The 21,419-nt window shown below is 40.1% G+C and overlaps 1 protein-coding gene across 5 annotated transcripts in view; it reads left to right on the top strand.

The window, feature by feature from the left end:
- The window catches only part of itprid1 (ITPR interacting domain containing 1), a 43,428-nt gene that overhangs the window by 12,592 nt on the left and 9,417 nt on the right, over positions 1 to 21,419 (top strand). For 3 of the 5 annotated variants that reach the window (XM_084747507.1, XM_084747508.1, XM_084747509.1), the window contains exons 7-12: positions 2,201 to 2,278; positions 2,433 to 2,635; positions 3,508 to 4,025; positions 8,137 to 8,197; positions 12,230 to 12,342; positions 12,458 to 14,881. In XM_084747507.1, the coding sequence (XP_084603633.1) occupies positions 2,201 to 2,278; positions 2,433 to 2,635; positions 3,508 to 4,025; positions 8,137 to 8,197; positions 12,230 to 12,342; positions 12,458 to 14,881 (3,397 nt within the window). Of the gene's footprint in view, positions 1 to 1,743; positions 1,871 to 2,200; positions 2,279 to 2,388; positions 2,636 to 3,507; positions 4,026 to 8,136; positions 8,198 to 12,229; positions 12,343 to 12,457; positions 14,882 to 21,419 lie in introns of those variants that run through there. The other 2 variants (XM_084747510.1, XM_084747511.1) reach the window with 2 other exon arrangements.

Here is a 21,419-nt window from a genome sequence, read left to right on the forward strand (position 1 = left end):
GAGGCTGACCTCAATCACACAGCACATTGCTGGAATTCATTCTGAAACAACTGTTAGATATCCAATGTGTGTGGTTACTTTATGCCAGTGACTGAAAGTGAAACTGATCTGACTTAAGTCGTCTAATGCTTCAGTTTAAATCTTGGATAGAATCTGAAACTTTTGATTCTAGGTTGGAAATACTGAAAGATGAAATTTATTTTGGCTGCAACACACAAACACAGATTTATTTTGTGAAGACGGCAGTATTTCAGAGGCCCCTGAAACTCTTGACATTTCCTGCATCCATCACAAATATTCAATTGCATGCTTTGTTTTTGGCAGAATGTGAAAGGTTTAGCTGAGGTTAATGTTGTAACACAAAGAACCTTATTAGAGACAAACTTCTGCTGTGTTTAGTAACCCATGCTGAGCTGGACTGAATATATTCATGCTGAAAGAACAAATTATTATTTTAACCCTGTAAGTATACTTTTTCTTTTGCTGCTGCTGCTAGTTCACTTCATATCATACAAACCTAAGGTAGGAGCATCTATCAGAGCACAATCAGACAACAGCAATTTTATGTCAAATACTTTACTTTAATTTTACTTTTAAGTTCTCAGAAGAGTACAGAGTGAGTCATACGAGTCATAGGGCTTATACACACTGTGCAGTACCAGAAATGGTGTAAAAATTTGTCATAAATAGGAAAAATGCAGGGAGAACTTTGATCCTGGGAGGAAATGAGGAGAGGACAATGAAAACTATTAGGCTCCTGGGAAAATCAGGAGAGTTGGCAAGTATGTCATAACCCTGTTCTGCACGAAAGGTTTGAAGGTGTTATGAACAGTGTCTGCTCTAACCACACAGTGGACAGAGTGTTTGTGTATAGTTAAGACTTGCCATCATATGTTTATAACAGCTCAATATCTGCTCACTGTCTGTGTTTATAGGCAGGTATAGTGTTCATTGACAGACTTCATCAAACCCTGAGCAAATACAAATATTCAAACATGTATTCTTAAAAATAATTCAGAAGTGTACTCATTTATTTGATTTCATTTCATTTGTTGACAAACTTCCTCAACATTATGTACCTGTTGATCCTTCTGAGTAAAATGAGCTTTTCTTGGCTTGGCTATGTTGCATGTTGTCATGGTCTTGGTCTCTGCTTATAGTTTGCTGTTATAATTATAAATAGTTGTCTTTGTTATTTATTTGTTATGGTGATTTAGTGTCTGAGAGGCAGATAAATGGAATGCAGCACAACGCAAAAGCTACTTAAAAGGGCTGATATAAGAGTGTGTGTGTGAGAGAGAGACAGAGAGAGAGAGCGAGAGAGAGAGCAAGAGGAGCAAGAGACACATATTACATAACATACACTTGAAGCATAAAGTGAGCTGTCATAAAGACATGAACTATAATGTGGCAACAGAAAGCAGCATTATGTTGAGAGGACCTGATAACTTTATGCAAAATGGACAGAGTGATTAGAAGAAGCTTCAATAGCTGTTCCTGTGACGTGTTATCTATATTAGCTTCACAGAAAATGTTCTGTGGTTAATTAAACACTATGACATGATCCTCTACTACCGCAGTGTGTCTTTGACTGGCATTTGGTTCAGGCTGTGATAACAACTTGTGGACCTGAACAGATAGTTAGACACGTAACTACAAGTCATATTTACCAGGCAAATAAGCCTCACCTGGCCCTCTGCACAGCACGCAGCACAGTTTGCATAGAAAGCAAAAGCACCAGAGGAAAGTTATTACAGTGCTTGACAGCTGTGCAGAAAATATGAATCAGCTGAGAGCAGAGGGGAGAACCATAAAACATCAAGGAGAGCAGGTTAGACAGTGTTCTCATCAATAAGACCAGCAGCAAGATGTGAGTATACAACAGCTGTTATTCAGTATATATATGCATTTTTCTGTTATGTATTGAAGGTACATCTTAATTAAAATCTCACAGTTTTGAAATTTGACTGATTAAACAATGTGTTTATACAATGTGTGTTTGTTAGGAAGTATTTTCAGTGGTAAATTAATTAGGGGCAGCACAAAGATGCTGCAACTCTATGGCACATAGAAATAAAATATATCAGGCTTTGTTGTTTGTTGTTGTTAATAGCATCAATTCATTGTTGGCTTGTCAGCAAGCCATAAATAAATACATGCCAGAGCCATGAACACTTGGTTGTGTATTGTACCTGTTCAGGTGGAGCAGGTCAAGTCCAGCTCTCAGCAGGTGGAACAGCTTTAGCTCAGCAACTTCAGGTCACTCTGGACCACTCAGGTTAGACACAGCCTCACACACACACACACACACACACACACACACACACACACACACACACACACACACACACACACACACTTCAGATGAAACTATTTGTCTGTGTACAGTAGTGTCATGGACTTGGCTCCATTGGCTCTTCTGCTGTTGGCAGTGTGATGGACATACTCAACCTGTGGAATGATGACCCGGAGGAGGTGCTCTTGGATCTGGGCTTTGGCTGTGATGAACCTGACCTCTCTGGACGCATCCCAGCTCGATTCATCAATCATCAGTCTCAGGCAAGGGGAATAAACCTCCAGGTGTTCCTGGAGGCCCAGAAGAACCGGCTGGACCTTGAGAATCCAGATGTCAGCAGTAAGTCTTACTCTTAACAGTACGATCCATGGTGTGTAGGTGTAGACAAGCATTTCCAACAAGTGTTACATATATGACAATGTTTTATTGTGCCATCCTAATATTGGTATGATTCACTCTTTTTATCCTTCCTTGTTCTACAAAATTTTGGAAGCAGGCTTCAGGGATATTGACTAAAAGGAAAGAACAGACCCAGATCAAAAGTATATGGAGCCAGGTGCAAGTGCGAGGAACCACAAGTCATGCTCAGATTGACTGAATTCATGTATTTAGTCAAAACAACACATTTTTGAGAGCACAACTACTTGTTTCTTCCCATGTAGATTTGTAGACCTGTGGAAAAAATCATGGAGGACTGAAATTCTACCTACTCTTCAAACAATCCATTGGTTGATGGAGGCAGAAATCTGTATTATCTCTAGATAAACTAAACCAGCCACAGTGCACTGAGTGACTCTACTTGCAGCCTAATTGTTTGCTAATCAAAGTAACACTGTGCTGCCAAGCAAATTCCTGCAGTTTGACCATTTCTTTTTGACATGTTGCAACTTTATCTTCAGTAGCCTAAACTCATACATGAATTAACCAGGATACTTGGGCACAGCTGACAGGTGTATCCCACTGTACGCTCTTGGTGCAAGGGATGGGACAGCGCTGGATTCCTCTGTGCCCCTGGCGCAAGACAGAAAAACTGGATTTGGGCACACCTTTAATAAATTAAATAGCTTGTGCTGTGCACTTTCAGCTTGGGCCTTAGATAGTGTAAGATGGGGCCCTAGATGTTGGATTATAATTATGGCATTAGAAATGTCAGATCTGGTGTAATATCAGTGGATAACGTTGTCCTCTTTCTTGTCCTCGGTGTCCTTCAGATCGTTTTCGACAGCTGGAGGTTCTCCAGCAGGTAACTACAGCATTCTCCTCTCTGGTCGGGTCTTTCTCCTCCCCTCTCAGAGAAGACCAGGGGAAAGAGCTGCCTCCTGAGGCCCGAGAGAGAAGGAGGCGTGTGGGCATGCTGTTCAGACGAGCATCAAAGAAGTCACTCAGTCAAATCCACAACAATAAAACCCAGGATGTAACCACACTTACTGCCACCTCTCCTCCCTGCACTGCACCTGAATCACTGCAAGCTCCGTCTAGCCTTGGAGATAAAAGAGGCCTCTTAAAAAGTGGTGAACCTGGACTTCAGGAGGTTGCAGGTCTAAGTCCTCTGGCAGAGGAGCAAGGAGCTGGTCGAGACCCTCAGGCCCATCCCCAGACTTCTTTGACAGCCCAGGAAGGAGCACTTAGACCCTTCCCCCTGAGAGAAGGTCAGCCCCTGACAGCCCACATGTTTTTACAGAGGAAGAAGAGCCCAGGGCAGCTCAAGGAATCATTTGAAATGGAAGAGGCAAGTCCAGCTGCAACTGCAGTACTTCATCAAAGCAACATTAACACTATTAGATCAGGACAGGGTTGTATGACCCCACATGTTACCATTCTGCTTTAGATTCTGCTATTAAAAACTCTCTGTCTTGTTTGTTTTTTTCCAAACCAATCACAGTTATCTTAGGTAGGGCCAGGATGCAACAACAGTGCCGTGCAAAATAGGGTCACACTTTATTTTACACAACACTACTAAGATGTAACAAGCTGTACTTTGTATTAAGTTAAGTATTGTTAGACAAAACACTAGAAATTACATATCTATCAGACATTAAACAAACACAACATGACCCTAATAAAACATAACAAACTGCACTTTGTATCAAATTGGAGAAAAACTAGAAATTGTATTTTTAATTAGACACTAAACAAAAACTTACAGTTATTATATTATCATTATTATTATTTACTTGGGACTTTAAAGATGCAGATAATGGATGCTGTGATGCCTACAATGCAGGCATATACCTACAGTACATCCAGTGAGTCAGACTACGTGTTTGTAGGACATGAGCCTCACCAAATGACTGTGACAACATTCTCAATCAATGTTTTTCAGATGTTTTACCTTCAGTATTCACTCCTGTCACTAAAGCATGACTTATATTTTATGGTTCTGTTAAAGCATCTCAAAACACTGAAACTATGTCCTCAGAATCAGGTCTAGAGATTGTCTGGATTTGCCCTTTCTGTGCGTCTGTGTCAAGATGTGTCCTCGCATGTTGGAAATACTCTGTTTGATTTAGGCGAGTGGTGGTCGAGCAGGGGTCTACAAACTATATGATCAAAAGAGACATTTTTGACCAAAAAGGGCAAAAAATCTGTCTGGAATGGCAATTATTAAATTATTTTTTTCCTGGACAACGTTTCTTTTTTTTTTTTCTTTTTTAATTTGGTATCCATAGCTAACTTATGAAGACTCAAGATGACTAACCACCATCAGAATGTAGAAGAAAAGGCACCATGCCATAGATGTAGGGTATGACGCAAATTTTAGTTGTATTAATCACTTTAAAAAACAGTTGAGACAGCCCAACATTTCAAGGCAAGGTACTGCAATAGATTTTTGAGTTTTGAGCCCAACTTCAACTCTTGAGCTTTGAAATAAACTTTTGAAAGTGTTGTCAACCTATAATTTTTAGTTGAGATAATTAGTGGGAATGCTTATAAGCATTCTCACTGTTGTTCTTCTGTTCTGTTCTTTATTATTATTCTACTTCCTTATCTTTTTAGACTCATATAATAATATTACAAACCCATTAGCCCATCAGGTACAGATGAACATATTGACCTGCTCAATTTAACATTAAGGCCAAAACGCACTGAAAACTTCAATAGAAAAGTCAACTGTAGCTTCTATGGCACCACAGAACCAGCAGTATTTTAGGTAAAGGTTAAACTGCACACTGACACACACTGAGGAGATGAAGAGGAGAGACAGAGTCTGGACTCTTCATCGTGATTTACAATAATGCAGCAATTAAGTACTTAAAAGTACACACATCAGACTTGGAGTAAAAAAAATCGCGCACCACAGAAGTGTACATTAATATTATGAGTCATGATCATAAAAAGTTTTTTATATCAAGTCGACACATCTGTCCATATTGACACGCTCGCTCTCTCTCTCTGCTGTGGGTCAGCCTTATTTTTACCTGGTTTCAGGTGGAGCTGCAGTTCATCTCCCTCCTCAAATACTTCTGTTTCTTTGCACTGAGTCAGTTGCTTAAACAGACAAGCCTGTTTACATTGTTGTTTGACAGAAGCTCGCGTCTTCGCGATTGCAAGCTGATTTATTTCTCGAGTTGCGCGGCAGCTGACACAGTGCATTGTGGGACTTGTAGTATGAGTGGTGGGAGTGTTATTTACCAACAGGCCATTCATAATAGACATGTGAAATTATCTTGCGGGCCATATATAATTGAATCGCGGGCCAGATGTGGCCCGCAGGCCTTGAGTTCGACACATGACCTACAACAATGATACTTGAAAATGAAATGAAATGAAATCTATATATTTTATATACAGTACCTCACAAAAGTGAGTACACCCCTCACATTTCTGCAAATATTTATCTTTTCATGGGACACTGAAGAAATGACACTTTGATACAATGTAAAGTAGTCAATGTACAGCTTGTATAACAGTGTAAATTTACTGTCCCCTCAAAATAACTCAACACACAGCCATTAATGTCTAAACCGCTGGCAACAAAAGTGAGTACACCCCTAGGTGAAAATGTCCAAATTGGGCTCAAAGTGTCAATATTGTGTGTGGCTACCATTATTTTCCAGCACTGCCTTAACCCTCTTGGGCATGGAGTTCACCAGAGCTTCACAGATTGTTGCTGGACTCCTCTTCCACTCCTCCATGATGACATCACAGGGTTGGTGGATGTTAGAGACATTGCGCTCCTCCACCTGCTGTTTGAGGATTCCCCACAGGTGCTCAATAGGGTTTAGGTCTGGAGACATGCTTGGCCAGTCCATCACCTTTACCCTCAGCTTCTTTAGCAAGGCAGTGGTCGTCTTGGAGGTGTGTTTGGGGTCGTTAACATGTTGGAATACTGCCCTGCGGCCCAGTTTCCGAAGGGAGGGGATCATCGCTTCAGTATGTCACAGTACATGTTGGCATTCATGGTTCCATCAATTAACTGTAGCTCCCCAGTGCCGGCAGCACTCATGCAGCCCCAGACCATGACACTCCCACCACCATGCTTGACTGTAGGCAAGACACACTTGTCTTTGTACTCCTCACCTGGTTGCTGCCACACACGCTTGATGCCATCTGAACCAAATAAGTTTATCTTGGTCTCATCAGACCACAGGACATGGTTCCAGTAATCCATGTCCTTAGTCTGCTTGTCTTTAGCAAACTATTTGTGGGCTTTCATGTGCATCATCTTTAGAAGAGGCTTCCTTCTGGGATGACAGCCATGCAGACCAATATGATGCAGTGTGCAGTGTATGGTCTGAGCACTGACAGGCTGACCCCCCATCCCTTCAACCTCTGCAACAATGCTGGCAGCACTTATATGTCTATTTTCCAAAGACAACCTCTGGATATGACGCTGAGCACGTGCACTCAACTTCTTTGGTTGACCATGGTGAGGCCTGTTCTGAGTGGGACCTGTCCTGTTAAACCGCTGTATGGTCTTGGCCACCGTGCTGCAGTTCAGTTTCAGGGTGTTGGCAATCTTCTTATATGTATATATATATATATATATATATATATATATATATATATATTTTTTTTTTTTTTTTTTTTTTTTTTTTCCAAAGCCACAGGGAGGCTCTGGAAGAACTGCATGGCTCTGGAGCCACAGGTTACAGATTCCTGCAGGAGTGATGCAGGAGGAGGAGGACTCATCCCTAATGATCACTGTTTTTGTGATTATATCTACACTGCATCAGAGCTTCCCCTTGAAAGTCATTTAAATCATAAGTTGAGAAGATGTGACTCACATTTTGTTAGTCAGGACAATGCACTTTTTTAAAATTATTTCATCATACACAGAACAATCCAGGAGTAACAGCATGGCAGGCTAAAGTAAACTTAAAGCAAACTTTACAATCCAAGTCTCAGACAGGCAGGAGAGATGCTCAGTGGTGTGCTAGGATTTTATAACTTAACTATGAGCAGATTTTTGCTTTCTTTGACTGTGTGGAAGTCTAATGTGAGGAATAAAAACATAAATACAATAGGCAATCAGAAAACATGTCCACTCTCGCCCTGTAAAAAAGACTTTTGACAAGGGAGCTAGAATGGTTAACTGTCCAACTGATTTAGACGTGTGTTCACACATGCAGCTCCTGTGGGGTTACACTGCAAGTGTGAAAGAGTTAAGCAGAGGAGAGGGTGGTGGTCTTGGTAAAATATCAAAAAACTCACAGTATGAAAAGCTTTTTTTTTACCTCCTCACTTCATCACTTCCTGCATTAGAATGGACTGTTGCCAGTGAAAAGTGTGTCCACTTAAGGAAGATGCATGTTCTAATATTTTGCCTGCTGCCTGTGGTCATATTACTACCCACTGCAAAGTTTATTAATGTTGTTGTATTTCATATCTCATTCCAGATCCACAGTTTTGATGAAAATAGCATCACAGGGAGCTACACAGGCGGAGCAGTAAATTTAGGTGGGTCATAAAGTATATAATTACTTAACATTTATAACATTATTTAACATTAAAATTGTTTAACAATTAACAATTTCCCTCCCGGGATCAATAAAGTATTTCTGATTCTGATTCTGAACAGAATTTTCATTGTGATACATACTTTAAAGTCAAACATTTTCATTACAATAGTTGTATAAAGCTTTTCAAACACAAGCAGCTTATTTGGTTTTGGAGTGTGTCAGTTTTAGATATGCAGTTCATGGCCACATACATTTATGGATTCATTTGCATTCAGTATCAATATCATGGGACAGTCTACCATGATGCAGAAAATGCAAAGTCATTAAAAGCTTTTGACATTTTCATATTGAGATTATTGCTGATTATGCTGCATGTCACTTGTTTTCTGTCAGGGCAGGATGTTAAGGGAGGTGAATTTCACCAGTCGTGCATTTTCTATTCTGTCTGTCTTAATCATGTGATGATTTTTGTAGTGAACAAATAACAGTATGAAAGAGCCTGTAGTGGAGCATTATAGACATTAGGAGCCATCTTGAAAGACAGAGATTTTGAGCAGTACTGCCAGAATAAGATAAGGCCTGCAGTTTCCTCCTGTTACCAGTCTCTAGGTTAAACACACCCCGGGTCTATCTCTGTTCTGGCCACACAGACATGAAACTGATATGCTCTCATGTGCCTCTTTGAAAGATGATGGTCTGTTGCTTTAACCCCCCTGGGCTTTGACAGGGGGTTATAAAACATTTTTGCAAAAATGTATACTCATGTGACATACTATTACAAAGCTGAGATTCTTGTGTTTCCACTGACAACAACCATTTCCAGATACAAACACAACAGCGGGTAAAATCAATGCCACAAAACAAGCACAGTTATACGATTAGGGCAACTCACATCTGAAGACTCATAGTAACCCATCAATCAGTAACATTCCAACAAAAACATTACACTGGCAAAGGTCTAGTCCAGGGGTCCCTAACAGGCGGACCGCGGTCCGAGTCCGGATCCACACGCCGTCCTATACGGACCCAGACTTACAACCAATAAATTATTAAGAGATTTTAAATTTTGACGAGACGCTTCTATTTTAAGTGCCACAACTTTTCTAGTCTTTCCGGCGCTGGTTTAGCGGATCAGGAAACGCACAGACCAACTGCAGAGAAGCTGCGTGTGGAGGAGACTGTTGTTAATGACGGAGTTTATTACAACAGAAACTAAAGTGATGGTTAATGACATCGACACCAACCAGATGCACTTATACAATTAAACAACTGTATAAGGAGGCCTATATGTAAAACGGGAGAGTCTGTTTGTCTGTGAGAAACTTTCAGATCTTCTCATAGCAGAGTGAACAGGTGAGGGAGGAGAGGAGGGCAGACTGATCACTAATCAATCACTGATACCGTCGTCCTCTTGGACTGATTAAAAAGATAAAAATGCCAAAATTGGTGACAAACCAAACCTGGGTGTCCACACAAATAAAGTCTTTGTGTGAAACACTGCAGAGTGTAACATCATGCTGTTTACAGACAGTCTGCTGTCATTAGTTAGACAGAGAGACAGAGACGGTTGTGTCTAGATGGGAACCCTAGACCTGCGAAAGATCGTGCGAGTTTGATTATTTTAGTAGAAATAACGAACACAAATCTTGCGAGAGTTTCTAGACACGACCGAAAAAGGTGCGCAGCTCCAAAAATAGAAAATCATGTCGTGGTGCCGATGTTTTTAATGTGGCGGGCCGCCATAAATAAAACACTATTCACTGATCCACAGAGAGTCACTGAAACACTATTCACTGACCTGCTGTGATGGAAAAAATACTCACATTCTTTATTTAAATATTTTTACATTGTGGTATTAGTGTTTTTACTCAATTACAATTTAAATATTTTGCATGTTATTGTTTCCTTTTTTGAAAAATCAACATTTTTATTGCTGTTGTTGTACTTTAATGGTATTCTTATCGGTATTTTTTGATGACTAAATACAGACCTGCAAACTCATAAGAGGAGAAAAAGGTGGCATGTTGGTAAACCAGTCCCCTGTCCTCTGGGGGTCTGGGAGCGTCCTGCTCCAGAAGAAAAATGTTGTGATTTTAACATGTGAACAAAACATTCTGGTGACTGTTTCTGTTAAAAGAGTTAGTTCCATCTTCTGTTTGTGGTTTCTGCAGACATTACTACCTTTACTTTAACCTTGGAAAAAAAAGTCGAAAGTAAAGTAAAAACAGTAAAAGTAAATCTATCTTCTTATCTTCTCTTCTCTTTTGTATATTACCATTGTTCTTAAATAAAGCAAATGTAATGTAATAGAAAAAAATGCAGAACACGCAATATTTCTTATCTGATTACTCGATTAATCGGCAGAATAATCTATAGATTATGCTTTAATTTTACTGGTCCGGCCCACTTGAGATCAAATTGGGCTGTATGTGGCCCCTGAACCAAAATGAGTTTGACACCCCTGATGTAGATGTTGATACAACTACGACAATACTTCAGTATATATCACTCTAAATCATAACACAAGTTAGACATTATGATGTTCCGGACCTTTGCTTTAGGAAATTTTCTCTAACTGGACCTCTTTGAATTTTAGTTGAATACCCCTGGTCTAATCGATCCAGTCCATATTCAGTCCAAAACACACTATTCCATCACATTGATCCACCAACACTGAAGTTTTGTAGTTACCCACTGATGAATAATATTCTGACAAAAACAGTCCTGTTACACTGGAAAAGGTCCAGTCGATGCATTTTCAGTCCAATCTCCAAATATAACCTTACTATTTTATATCACATGCAGCACATTTGCAGCACGACTGTTGTACATCTTCTGTGCAGCATCCGCAGTTGCCAAAATACGTTAATTAGAATGGTAGCAGATTGCGTGTTTTACACCAGATGTGAATGAAGCACACTGGGGCTGCAGCAGGCTTGCAGCATGCAGCAAATATAAAGTTCAGTTTTTGCTGTCTGCTGCAAGCTTGCTGCAGCATACAAAATAGTGTTTAAACACATAAAATTGCTAATGATGTCCTACACATTATCTGATTGTTTTAAATCATATGTGTGTTTCCTGTATTTTTCCTGGCTGGGAATATACATGAATATATACCCTTCCTGTCTTATTTTTGAAGGTACAGGTTGAATATGAAAAAATATAACTGTTGTACATTGAGTCGATTGGATGCCTGATATCATTCACCTTTTTTCAGCCATGACTTTGGGATTCCCTCATCAGGTTGTCCCCTGTGTGCGATGCTTAGCAACCACCCACAAACATCCTATCAACCAAATGCACACTACTCACAGCACATCCCATTTGTCATCACTTAGTTGAGTTAATTCAGTTGAGAAGTGTATGAGGAAAGACTGATTCTCAAGATGGAGAAACATAAAGATCTCTACGCCCTGCAGAACCAGCTTGTGATGCAGTTGTTTGATATATGATCAATCAGTTCTTATTGGTTCTGAACAGGTTCACTGTAAATAACATGCAGCTTGATGTGCTGCATCAGACTTGCATACATATTGCTGCTGCATGCAGTGTAAAATAGTCTTTCAAAATTCATTGTCTGTAGTACTGTTACCATATTTGAACTTGGGACTAAGTAACTCTAAATGCTGTGGTTTCCACAAACACTGTGATTGTGTTTTCCAGCTAATAAATCACAATTTTAGTCAACTGCAGGCACCTGTTTGAAAAAAAAATTCAAGTGGAAATAAAAACCTTTGACTTCAGTGTGTTCAAACTTCTGTTGTTCAGTGCCACTAGCACTTACAAGTGAGTCTAACTACTGGGGACAAAAACTTGGCTTAGTCAAAGTGTTTCCTTTCAAAAGAGATCAGAACCATGCATGTTCTCCAAATCGCTTCAGATAGTTTACAGTTTACTTTGGGCACGCCTTAGATAGATATTTTAGGCACAAATTGTCATTTTGGGCTGATACACTGGGTGTTGTTAAGTTATGATTATAATGCACGGCCTTCCCTTTCTTTTCCCTCTCCTCCCTTGTGTGTGTGAGCAGTGCAGGGTGTAATGCGGACCAACAGCTGCCAGTCAGACAGCAGTGGTTTTCTGGAGGAGCTCTTCATCCCCTCCCTTTCTCAGCAGACGTCACCAAGATCCGATGTCATCAAGGTCTCTTCACTTACTGATGCACATTTACTTATCTCACAAGCCCCCAACTTTTTGGAAGTTTGATGTAAATTGCTGTATGGATGTTTGACTGTCTGCATTGTCTCTCCGATTGCAGGCTCTGTCGGGCTTGTCAGGAGGGAGCACTGACAGCCAGAGCAGCGAGAGGCCAGGCTCCCTGATTTCTCACACCCCTTCATCTCTGACTTCTACTGGTGTTGATAAATCTCTCCTTTCCTCTCCCTATCCTTCACCACAACATTCATTACTCCTTGTCTCTCCCCTGTCTCCTGTCTCAAAATCTAACCCACAAATTTCAGAGTTGGAGAAGCCACCAGATAAGGAGCAATCTCCACCTGCTCCATTTGTATGCAAGCACCCACCTTCTTGCTCTTCCTCACCTGAGTTACAGAATGTAACTCACCTCCAATCTCCAACTCCCCCTTCAATTTCCTCTTTTACCTCTCTCTCCCCTACATCTTCTCCCATGGAACTTGGCTCATTGATTGGAGGGTCAGAGGAGATCAAAAGTGAAGAGAAGGATGCTCCAGCCCCTCACCTCTCTACTCTTCCTCATGACTCTGAAGACACAGCATGCTCTACCTTTTTACCTCCTGCCTCATCTGTTTCTCCCTCTCCAAATTTGGATCACCCATTGTCTGCCTCAATTGTTACATCTCCTGCACAGTCTGACTCCTCTGGGAGTCCAGGGAACACACAGCCAGAATGGACTGAGGTGGCTCCACATGATGATGGCTTATCATCTCCGCCTCCCTCTCCCCCCTGTTTACCTCCCTATTCCACTCTGTATAATCATGGTTCATCCCCTTTAGTGTCTCCCCCACTAACTGAGTCCTTCTCACAGAGTCCAGAAAACAATCAGAAAGATTCCCTTTTCCCAGGAACAGCCCTGCTTAATACAATACAAGAGGAAGAAACACTCTCCACTCTCTCCTCTCAGTTGGAGAAGGACAGTCTCTTTCTGGACTCAAAGTTAAAAGAGGGTTGTGCCACACTGGCCTGCCTGTCTCCTGATACTTCTATTCCAGTTTGTGAGTCTTCCTTGTCATCCCAATCGCCTGTGCCAAATGGTCTCATAGTTCCAGCTGTTGGAAGAATTCCAGACCTGACAAAGCAGTCCATCTCCCAACAGGACAGATCGTTTTCACATGATGGTAGCACAGACTCTACTCCAGCCTCTGCTGTCCAAGATGTTATTCATGTTAAGATGGATCACCTCTCGTTGGATTCAGGGGATACTCTTCAGGTGAGTGGAAAGGGAGAAGTAGAGGGTGAGAAACATACTGACATTATGCAGACTGGAGAGGCTGTTGTTTACAGCTCAGATACAGAAAGTTCTGCCGCTCTGTCAGAAGGTTCCAGATTAGTCTCTGAGGACTTATGTATCCAAACAGAAATAGATCCACCGATCCTGCACTGTAATGCACTTGAGCTTTCAACTGTAACAGAGCCAGAAGAGTTAAGAGAAGTCTGTCAAATTGAAATGAACAGCACAGAAAGTGAATCACCCAGAAGTTCTTTAGTTTTACATGATGACTTTCCAGAGGCACAGAGCACAACTGAAGCTGAACCAAAGGATCTAATCGAGATTGACAGCTTAGATCTGGTATTTCAAACCTCAGTGGACGGCTCGGATGGTGAAAATGGAGATTTGGATGCCTTTTTTCAGCAGCTTGATACTGAGGGGCAGGTCTACTGGGCAGAACCCATTCAGGTTTCCAATTCAACTCCTGTGCTTGGAGAGTCAGGCAGCCGTGAAGCCTCAGATGAATCTCCTGAGAATTTCATGTTGCCTGTAGGCCCAGCCCTAGATTCATTTTCATCAACAGGCAGAGCTGTGCCTTTGTCATCCTCAACAACAGTTGCCCCTGACCAGACCTCCACAAATGCACCTGTCTCCTCAGACCCACCCTCCTCCTCAACCCTACGCCCCTTCCCATCCTGGCCTACAATCCTCAAGCCATCAACCCGTTCTGTTTCTGTCCAGATGTCTTCATCTCCATCTTCTCATATTGTCCAGAGGAAGGATATTCCCTACATAACTGACTCAAAACCCATCCTCCTTCCTAGTGTTCCTCCTTTGGACACTTCCACCCCTTTCCGTGCTGTCCAGTCTTGGACAGACCTGCAGATTCAACGAAACGCTCTCACCAAGAAATTATCACATGGGCCTCTTCATATAGTCCCAAACAAAGTAACTGTGTCCATGAGTGCCTTAGAAACAACACAAAAACCTACACTGATCTTTTCGTCATCTCCATCCGTCCCTCTGCTGTGTAATGATGAACAGTCACATGACTGTCTCCCAGGAGTAGCTAGAGAATACCATCCTGGGTCAGTCTCTGTGAATAAAGGGCTATGGCCTGATGAGGAGCAAGAGATGGACAGGAATGAAGATGAGGAGAAGCTCTGGGAGAGTGATCAGTCAGCCACCATGGCATGTTACTACGCCTGTGACCATCAGTGTACCTGCTGTACTGAGAAGAGTTACAACAAGCAACAGACTGTGGGAAACATTCCTGTGAGTAACACCTCACTCTCCACAATGTCTCCTTATTTTACTCTGTGTATTAAGTCAGATGCACAAATCATATCAAATGGCACTGGGCCGTATAAAGGTTTGATACTAAAACAGTATTTTAAGAAATTCTGCAGTACAATTTTCAACTAAAATACAGATGCACCTCTGTCTGTTAAATTGATATGGAGATGCTGTATGTAGTGTACAGTATGTGCCACCAGAGGTCAGTCCGGTCTATGGGTTGACAAGACAGTGCAGCTGCGCTGACAAACATGGCATGTGAGGGACTTTACTAACCAGTAAGAAAGAAAAATGCCTTACCCCTTGGAGTAGTTTGGATGTACTCCTGATGATAAAGGAAGCCTGTATGTGTGTGCAAGAGAGGGGAAGTAGCAGACTGATTACTGTTTACTGATTACTGCTGGCAAAGAGTGACAGTGAATGCACACTGAGTAAAAAGGTGAGTTGTGCAGTTGCAGGTCTGGCAGTAAATGTACAGTAGCAGCACTGTAAATGTATGGTGTATGTTACAGCCTGTCAGTGAATAAAGGCTGCAACTTTTGAAACCTCAAGCAGAGCTCCAGAGTGTGAGTATGTGTTGTTTCCCAACTGCAGGGATAATCTGCTCTGCCTACACTGAGGGAGTATAGTCTGCAGTGGAGCTGAGTCATTCAACACAAGTTTTACACAAATACAGTCATGATACCGTATACCACGGCAAATTGTCAGGAAAGTATGAAGGTGAGAAAAAATAGATACTGCCCAACCCTAATATTAAACATTGATAGCTTCCCAGTGTGTCACATTTTGGTTGCATTCAGGTTCACTAATAAGTCGGTTGGGCCTGAGGGGGCTTTCACATCAGGGACCCAGGTCCAGATCCAAGCACACTTCATCCCAAAGTCCAGTTTGTTTGATTAGTGTGTGCACCGTAGCCAGGCACAGTTTGTTAATCCATGCCTAGGTCCACTTGAAAAGGTGGTCTCTAGAATGCTTCACATCAGGTAGGAAAACTAACCGTACCAAAACAAGGTCACATGCTGTTTGGATCTTGCGATTGGAAAATTTTTGAGATGACTATTGTGATGACTCTTTTTAGTTGAATTAATTTTTCTGGATGTCACCATGTTTGACATGTTTTCCTTGCATAATAGAGCACAATTTTGTCTGTCATCACAATGATCCAAACAATACCCATCTGCACCTAAATGAAAGTTACATATAAATGTGGTCTAGTTTTCTTGAATGGTTTTATTTTATTTTATTTTATTTTATTTATTTATTTAACTTTATTTCAATTAGACTTGACTGTTGTAAAAGCAGACAAGAGTACGATGAAGACAAACAGGCATGTCAGGATACTTAACAGATTTTTCCTATTTAAATCACAACAGAATAATGCTGTCAGGATTACTTTTTTTTTTTTTTTATCAGAGAGTATTGAAAAAGGTAAAATGCAGTTAAATCAAGACACACAACACATTTCTGTCCCACAAAATTTAGGATTTTGTGGAATTTAGGTAATGGATTTACATGTGCAAAGCTGAGCACTCCCTACTGACATTATACTTTAACACATTAGATGGTATGGCAAAAAGTGTTGTGCTACCATGGCAAATGAACTGTTGTAGTAATAAATATGAGCAATACATGAATTTGTGAATATATTCTATTCAAATTACTTATGTGGGCAAAAATTTTAACTTCTTTTCACAATTGTGTTTATTGAGAGTTTCATAATAGAAATTATGACAGTAATAACAACAATAATAATATCATCAATAATAATGACAGAAGCAATAAAATTCATAATAATGCAGGAGTATTATGAAGAAAGGAAAACAAAGGAAAAAGGAAAAATATGTGAACTGTAATGATGATACTATAAATAGTAATAGTAAATAGATACATACATAAATAAAAATACCTAAATTAAGATTAAGAAATAATAATGATGAAAATTATCGCAATTAAAAATAAATATATAAACAAATGGATGATCAACCAAGACATTCATGTAATAATAATAATAATAATAATAATAATAATAATAATAATAATTATTATTATTATTATTATTATTATTATTATTATTATTATTATTATTATTATTGTTATTATTATTATTATTATTATTATAACACAGTTAATACAGTCTAAAGTAAAGAAAAGAGAGGAAAAGTAGATAAGTATACAAATGAACTGTAGGAGTATTATTGATGTGTTTCACTATTCCAATATTGTCCATTGTCTACTGTCTATCTCTATTGTATTTTACTAATTAGGCTGTCATAAATAACAGATTGTTGAGGTCATTCAACCTGTTTTAAACCAGATGAGTTCAGCCGCCACTGCAGGATTAATTTGTGATAAAAACTCTAAAAATGTGTTTGCAAGCTTCTACAGCTTAATGACAATCTCAGCTGTGAAAAGATCTTTAAAATGACTGTAACATAGCTGTCACCTGTAGCAGGACACTGTGCTTTATATCATCCTCACAATCTCTAACTGATGTTCATTATATTAATAACAAATGATGTTTTATTCCTGTTCTGACTCACTTTATGTAATGTATATTGGAGTTGACTCAAAACAGCTGAATTAAAATAAGTCCTGCATAGAAATAATGATATGAACAACAAAGCCCATCTACTTCATGTTGGTCACTGAAGCTGCTTCTTCAGACTAATCTTGATTTTTTTGTATTCATTAATGTTAGAAACAGGAGTGAGCAGTGAGGAGGAGTCCATGTTCCACTGAGTCACGATGTGTGCACTTTAACAAAGACAGTACATTTGTTGTCATGTTACCATAGTTGTTGAGATGGTGGCCTTTCAAAGCTGGGATCATATTACCACATGAATGTCTTATTTGCATGTGGAGCCTGTGGGGCTCTCTCTTCACTCTTTCTTCTACTCTCCATGCTCCTGTTTTTCTCTTTAATTCAGTGTAATTCATTAATATTCATTAATGACACTAAATTAACTGTGTGACGATTGAAACACAGGAAATGGATCTCTCTTGCACTGAAATATTTCAGTGGAGCCTCAGTTGTATACATAAAAATCAAAAATGAAAGCGATTTTAACATTAGAAGTCTTGAACCTTTATTACATTATAAATGTCTTTATGGTATTACTTTTCATCATCAATGTTACTTTCATTAAATAATTGTGCAATATAACTTTATTCTTAATATCACTGCCAGTACTAGTTACAGTTACATTTCCAAGAGTACTTTTTACTTTGTTATTCTATTAGGCACCATTTTTGCATTTACTTTTTTTTTTTTTTTTTTTTCACATATTATGTTTAACATTCTATTGTTATTCTTATGATATAATTGGGCACAAAACTTTCCTTAAGGATTAAATTTATCTGACAGAGAACAGGGAGTTCTTGAGGGTCAGGTATACATAAAGTACAACAATGTTGCTATTCAATAGAAAAATAATAAATGAATCTGTTATAATAAAAAACATAAGCTAAAATGAGATGAAAAAAAGTACTTCTGTTGCTACCTGTATGTGGCCAGGAGGGCAATAGGGGGAGAATATGGGAGAAGTCGAACAATGCCACCTAGGGAAATATTTGAAGAATGTTGCAAAGTAGATAGTAAGGCAAAATGTTTCATTTTTAATAGGCTTGAGCAGTATCCTTTTTTTCATACATTCATACGTTCCTGACATTTTACCAAGGTATATGGTATTAGTAAATATTTGTGCAAAGCTTTTTCAGCTACTTTGTGCTCCACTGTACTTAATCCTCCCAACATAGGCAGACCTGATTGTCATAGCTTCACTTTTCCCACAGCTGGGAAACAACACACACATATATGGGAGCTGCACTTCAGTTTTGAGAAGACACAGCCTTTATTCACTGACAAACTCAAACCTAAATTGCAAATTTTGCAGTGCTTGTTAGTTTACCTTTCTCATCAAGACTTGAGTCCAATATAATCCAGAACAGGGGCAGAGGCATTTTTCTTCTTTTCAACTAATAAGTCCTGTTACTTTATCCCCAAAACGACATGTTTGTTCTTTTTATGAAAGCTTATGAATGCTTGTCTGTTTAGGTGCTCTGCTGTGCAGAGACTGACCCCTGGTGGTGTAAGCTGCACACTACAATGCAGCATCTCCCCATCAGTTTAATAGAAAGTGGAGCGTTGTATTTATGATGGTATTGACTTAGACAGGATGGTATAGAATTAGTACTTTATTACAATTAACAATTTAAAAAGGCCTTCATATTAATTCTAAAATCATAAGTGAATATTAAAGTATATATAACTCAGTCCAACATAAAGCAACCAAAACTAGAAGAACTAAGTGGAGGCCACTTGTAGAGAGTCATACCACACTGAGGAGTGCCTGGGGTGCTACCACTACTCACCACAAGTGTAACACAGTAAGCCTCATAGTAAAAATGCTGTAGTCTATATTGTGTCTCATTTATTCATATGCAAAAAGTGAAAGGACCTCACCATGGGTACTGAGCCTCCCAACAATATGGCAGTCTCCTTCTGAGAGAAAAAAACTATAATAATAACTACCAAGTTTATCAGAATGCAATAATGGGTGAACCAATGGGCAAAAACAGCAGTAGCTCAAAAGCAGGTGAACCTAAAAGAGCTGGAAAACCAGAATTAGCCCAGCTCACCATACTGTACTCTAAAATATATTTTTAAGTTAGCCTACTCACTACCTCTGGTATGGGTCTTTAGCTCAACTCAAATGGGCAGGAGGACAAATTGATTCCACGCACATCCAGCCACACATCATACAACTGCTAAAGCAAAGAGTAGCTAACTATAATATGCAGTGAGTGTGCATGAAAAGTGTTTCTTTTGGCACATACCTGGGACACTCATCATTAACAACCACAGCAGTGACAGAGCAGGAGGCTAGGAGGAGAACAAAAGCCAATAGGTGCTTTATATAGCCTGGCCTTGATTAGGGAACTGGCTGGAGGAGTCAGGCCAAGGCTGCATTCACCCCCTTACACAACACAAGCAAGCAAGGCGCAAGGGATTTAATTTATTCAAGGCGTGTCCAAATCCACCTTTGCCAGGGGTGGGAGTGATATTTTGCCCTGCCCCGCCCTTTGCGCCACCAGCGCAAAGCGGAATACACCTATCAGACATGCCCAAGTGCCCTCATTAATTCACAGGCGAGTTTAGGCCGAACATGCAATAAACCAATCAGAAAGTCAGCTCTCATCACCTTTGAGAGAGAGGTGTGCCAGCAGCGAAAGCAGAGGCAGCATGACGGCGGATTTACCAGGAGGAAACAAAGAGAAAAGATTTTCAAAGCCAGGAGACAGATCTCCTGGTTCGAGAAGTGAAAACGCGATATATACATTAACGCCTGCAAAAAACAATACAATAAATGAACCGCAAATGTCATGCAGATATGTAACTGCTTATATTTTAACCTTGAAGCATGTTGAAAGTATGCTGTATTTTATCATTAATTATTTTCATCATGATCATCATTAACTCTGCTGGCTGAGGAGCGGGGAGAGAGATGGTGCAGTAGAGAGTGGAGGAGAACAGATCCAGTCCAGCCGCGAAGCTTCCTGGTTCCACTGGCCCACCTGAGCCAGGTGGAGCAGATACGTGGCTGTCCGTGCTCCTCCTTCTTCTCCTCTCCCACCTAATCCTCATCTCCTCCTCCCTTCCTCGCTCCTCTGACTCGCTGCGAAATAATCAGAGAGAGTTTCTTAAGTTTGAAGTGCGCAAAATTACGCACGGATATATCCAACCAGCTATGATAGAAGCACACGTAACTTTTTCTCTCAGGTTGGGCCGGACTCGTGCGGTCAAATATAGTGTCTTGTATATTTTATATGTTATAGATCATAATTGATTAAACATTGTTTTTCTGGATCATAACAAACACGCAGACATAAACACTACAGCTGCTCCACCTGTCATGCTGACTTATCTGATAAAGACGATCTGACAGCTGTGATCCTGTTTGCAGGTCTGCTGAGATTTATTGGGCTTTATAATTATAATAATAGTACTGTTATACTTATTAGTGAGATTAACTTCAAAGACACACGCGCGTGCACGACTTTTAAACATAAATGAAAGGTGTTTGGTGATTGTAGAGATGAGTGTGCGCACCTCAGCCAAGGGCAAGACACACACATACCTGCACTATTAACTTCAATATTTACACTTTATTGCCGGTAGATATGTTCAAAGGACACTTCACTAATCGACACTCCTGTGGAGAATAAAGACTCATGTAAATTTAGGTGTTTGGTGATTGTGGAGCCATTGCGTTGCCAGCGCAAGTGATTTTGCTATCTTTCTTAAGTCTATTTACAGTATCTCTCATTGTATACCTGTGGTGGGCAGTCCTCCCCTAGTGCAGGTTAATGGGCCCTATCTAACGCCCGGCGCAAAGCCATTGCGCCGCCAGCGCAAGTGATTTTGCTATCTTACGACAGCGCAAGTACCATTTTTGCCATGTGGGTAAGATAGCAAACGCACTTGCGCTGGGTCTGTGCTGCTGTAGGTGGGAGGTCT

This window comes from Lutjanus erythropterus, chromosome 21 (assembly GCF_056507025.1).
Source record: "Lutjanus erythropterus isolate fLutEry1 chromosome 21, fLutEry1.hap2, whole genome shotgun sequence".
Lineage (NCBI taxonomy): Eukaryota > Metazoa > Chordata > Actinopteri > Lutjaniformes > Lutjanidae > Lutjanus > Lutjanus erythropterus.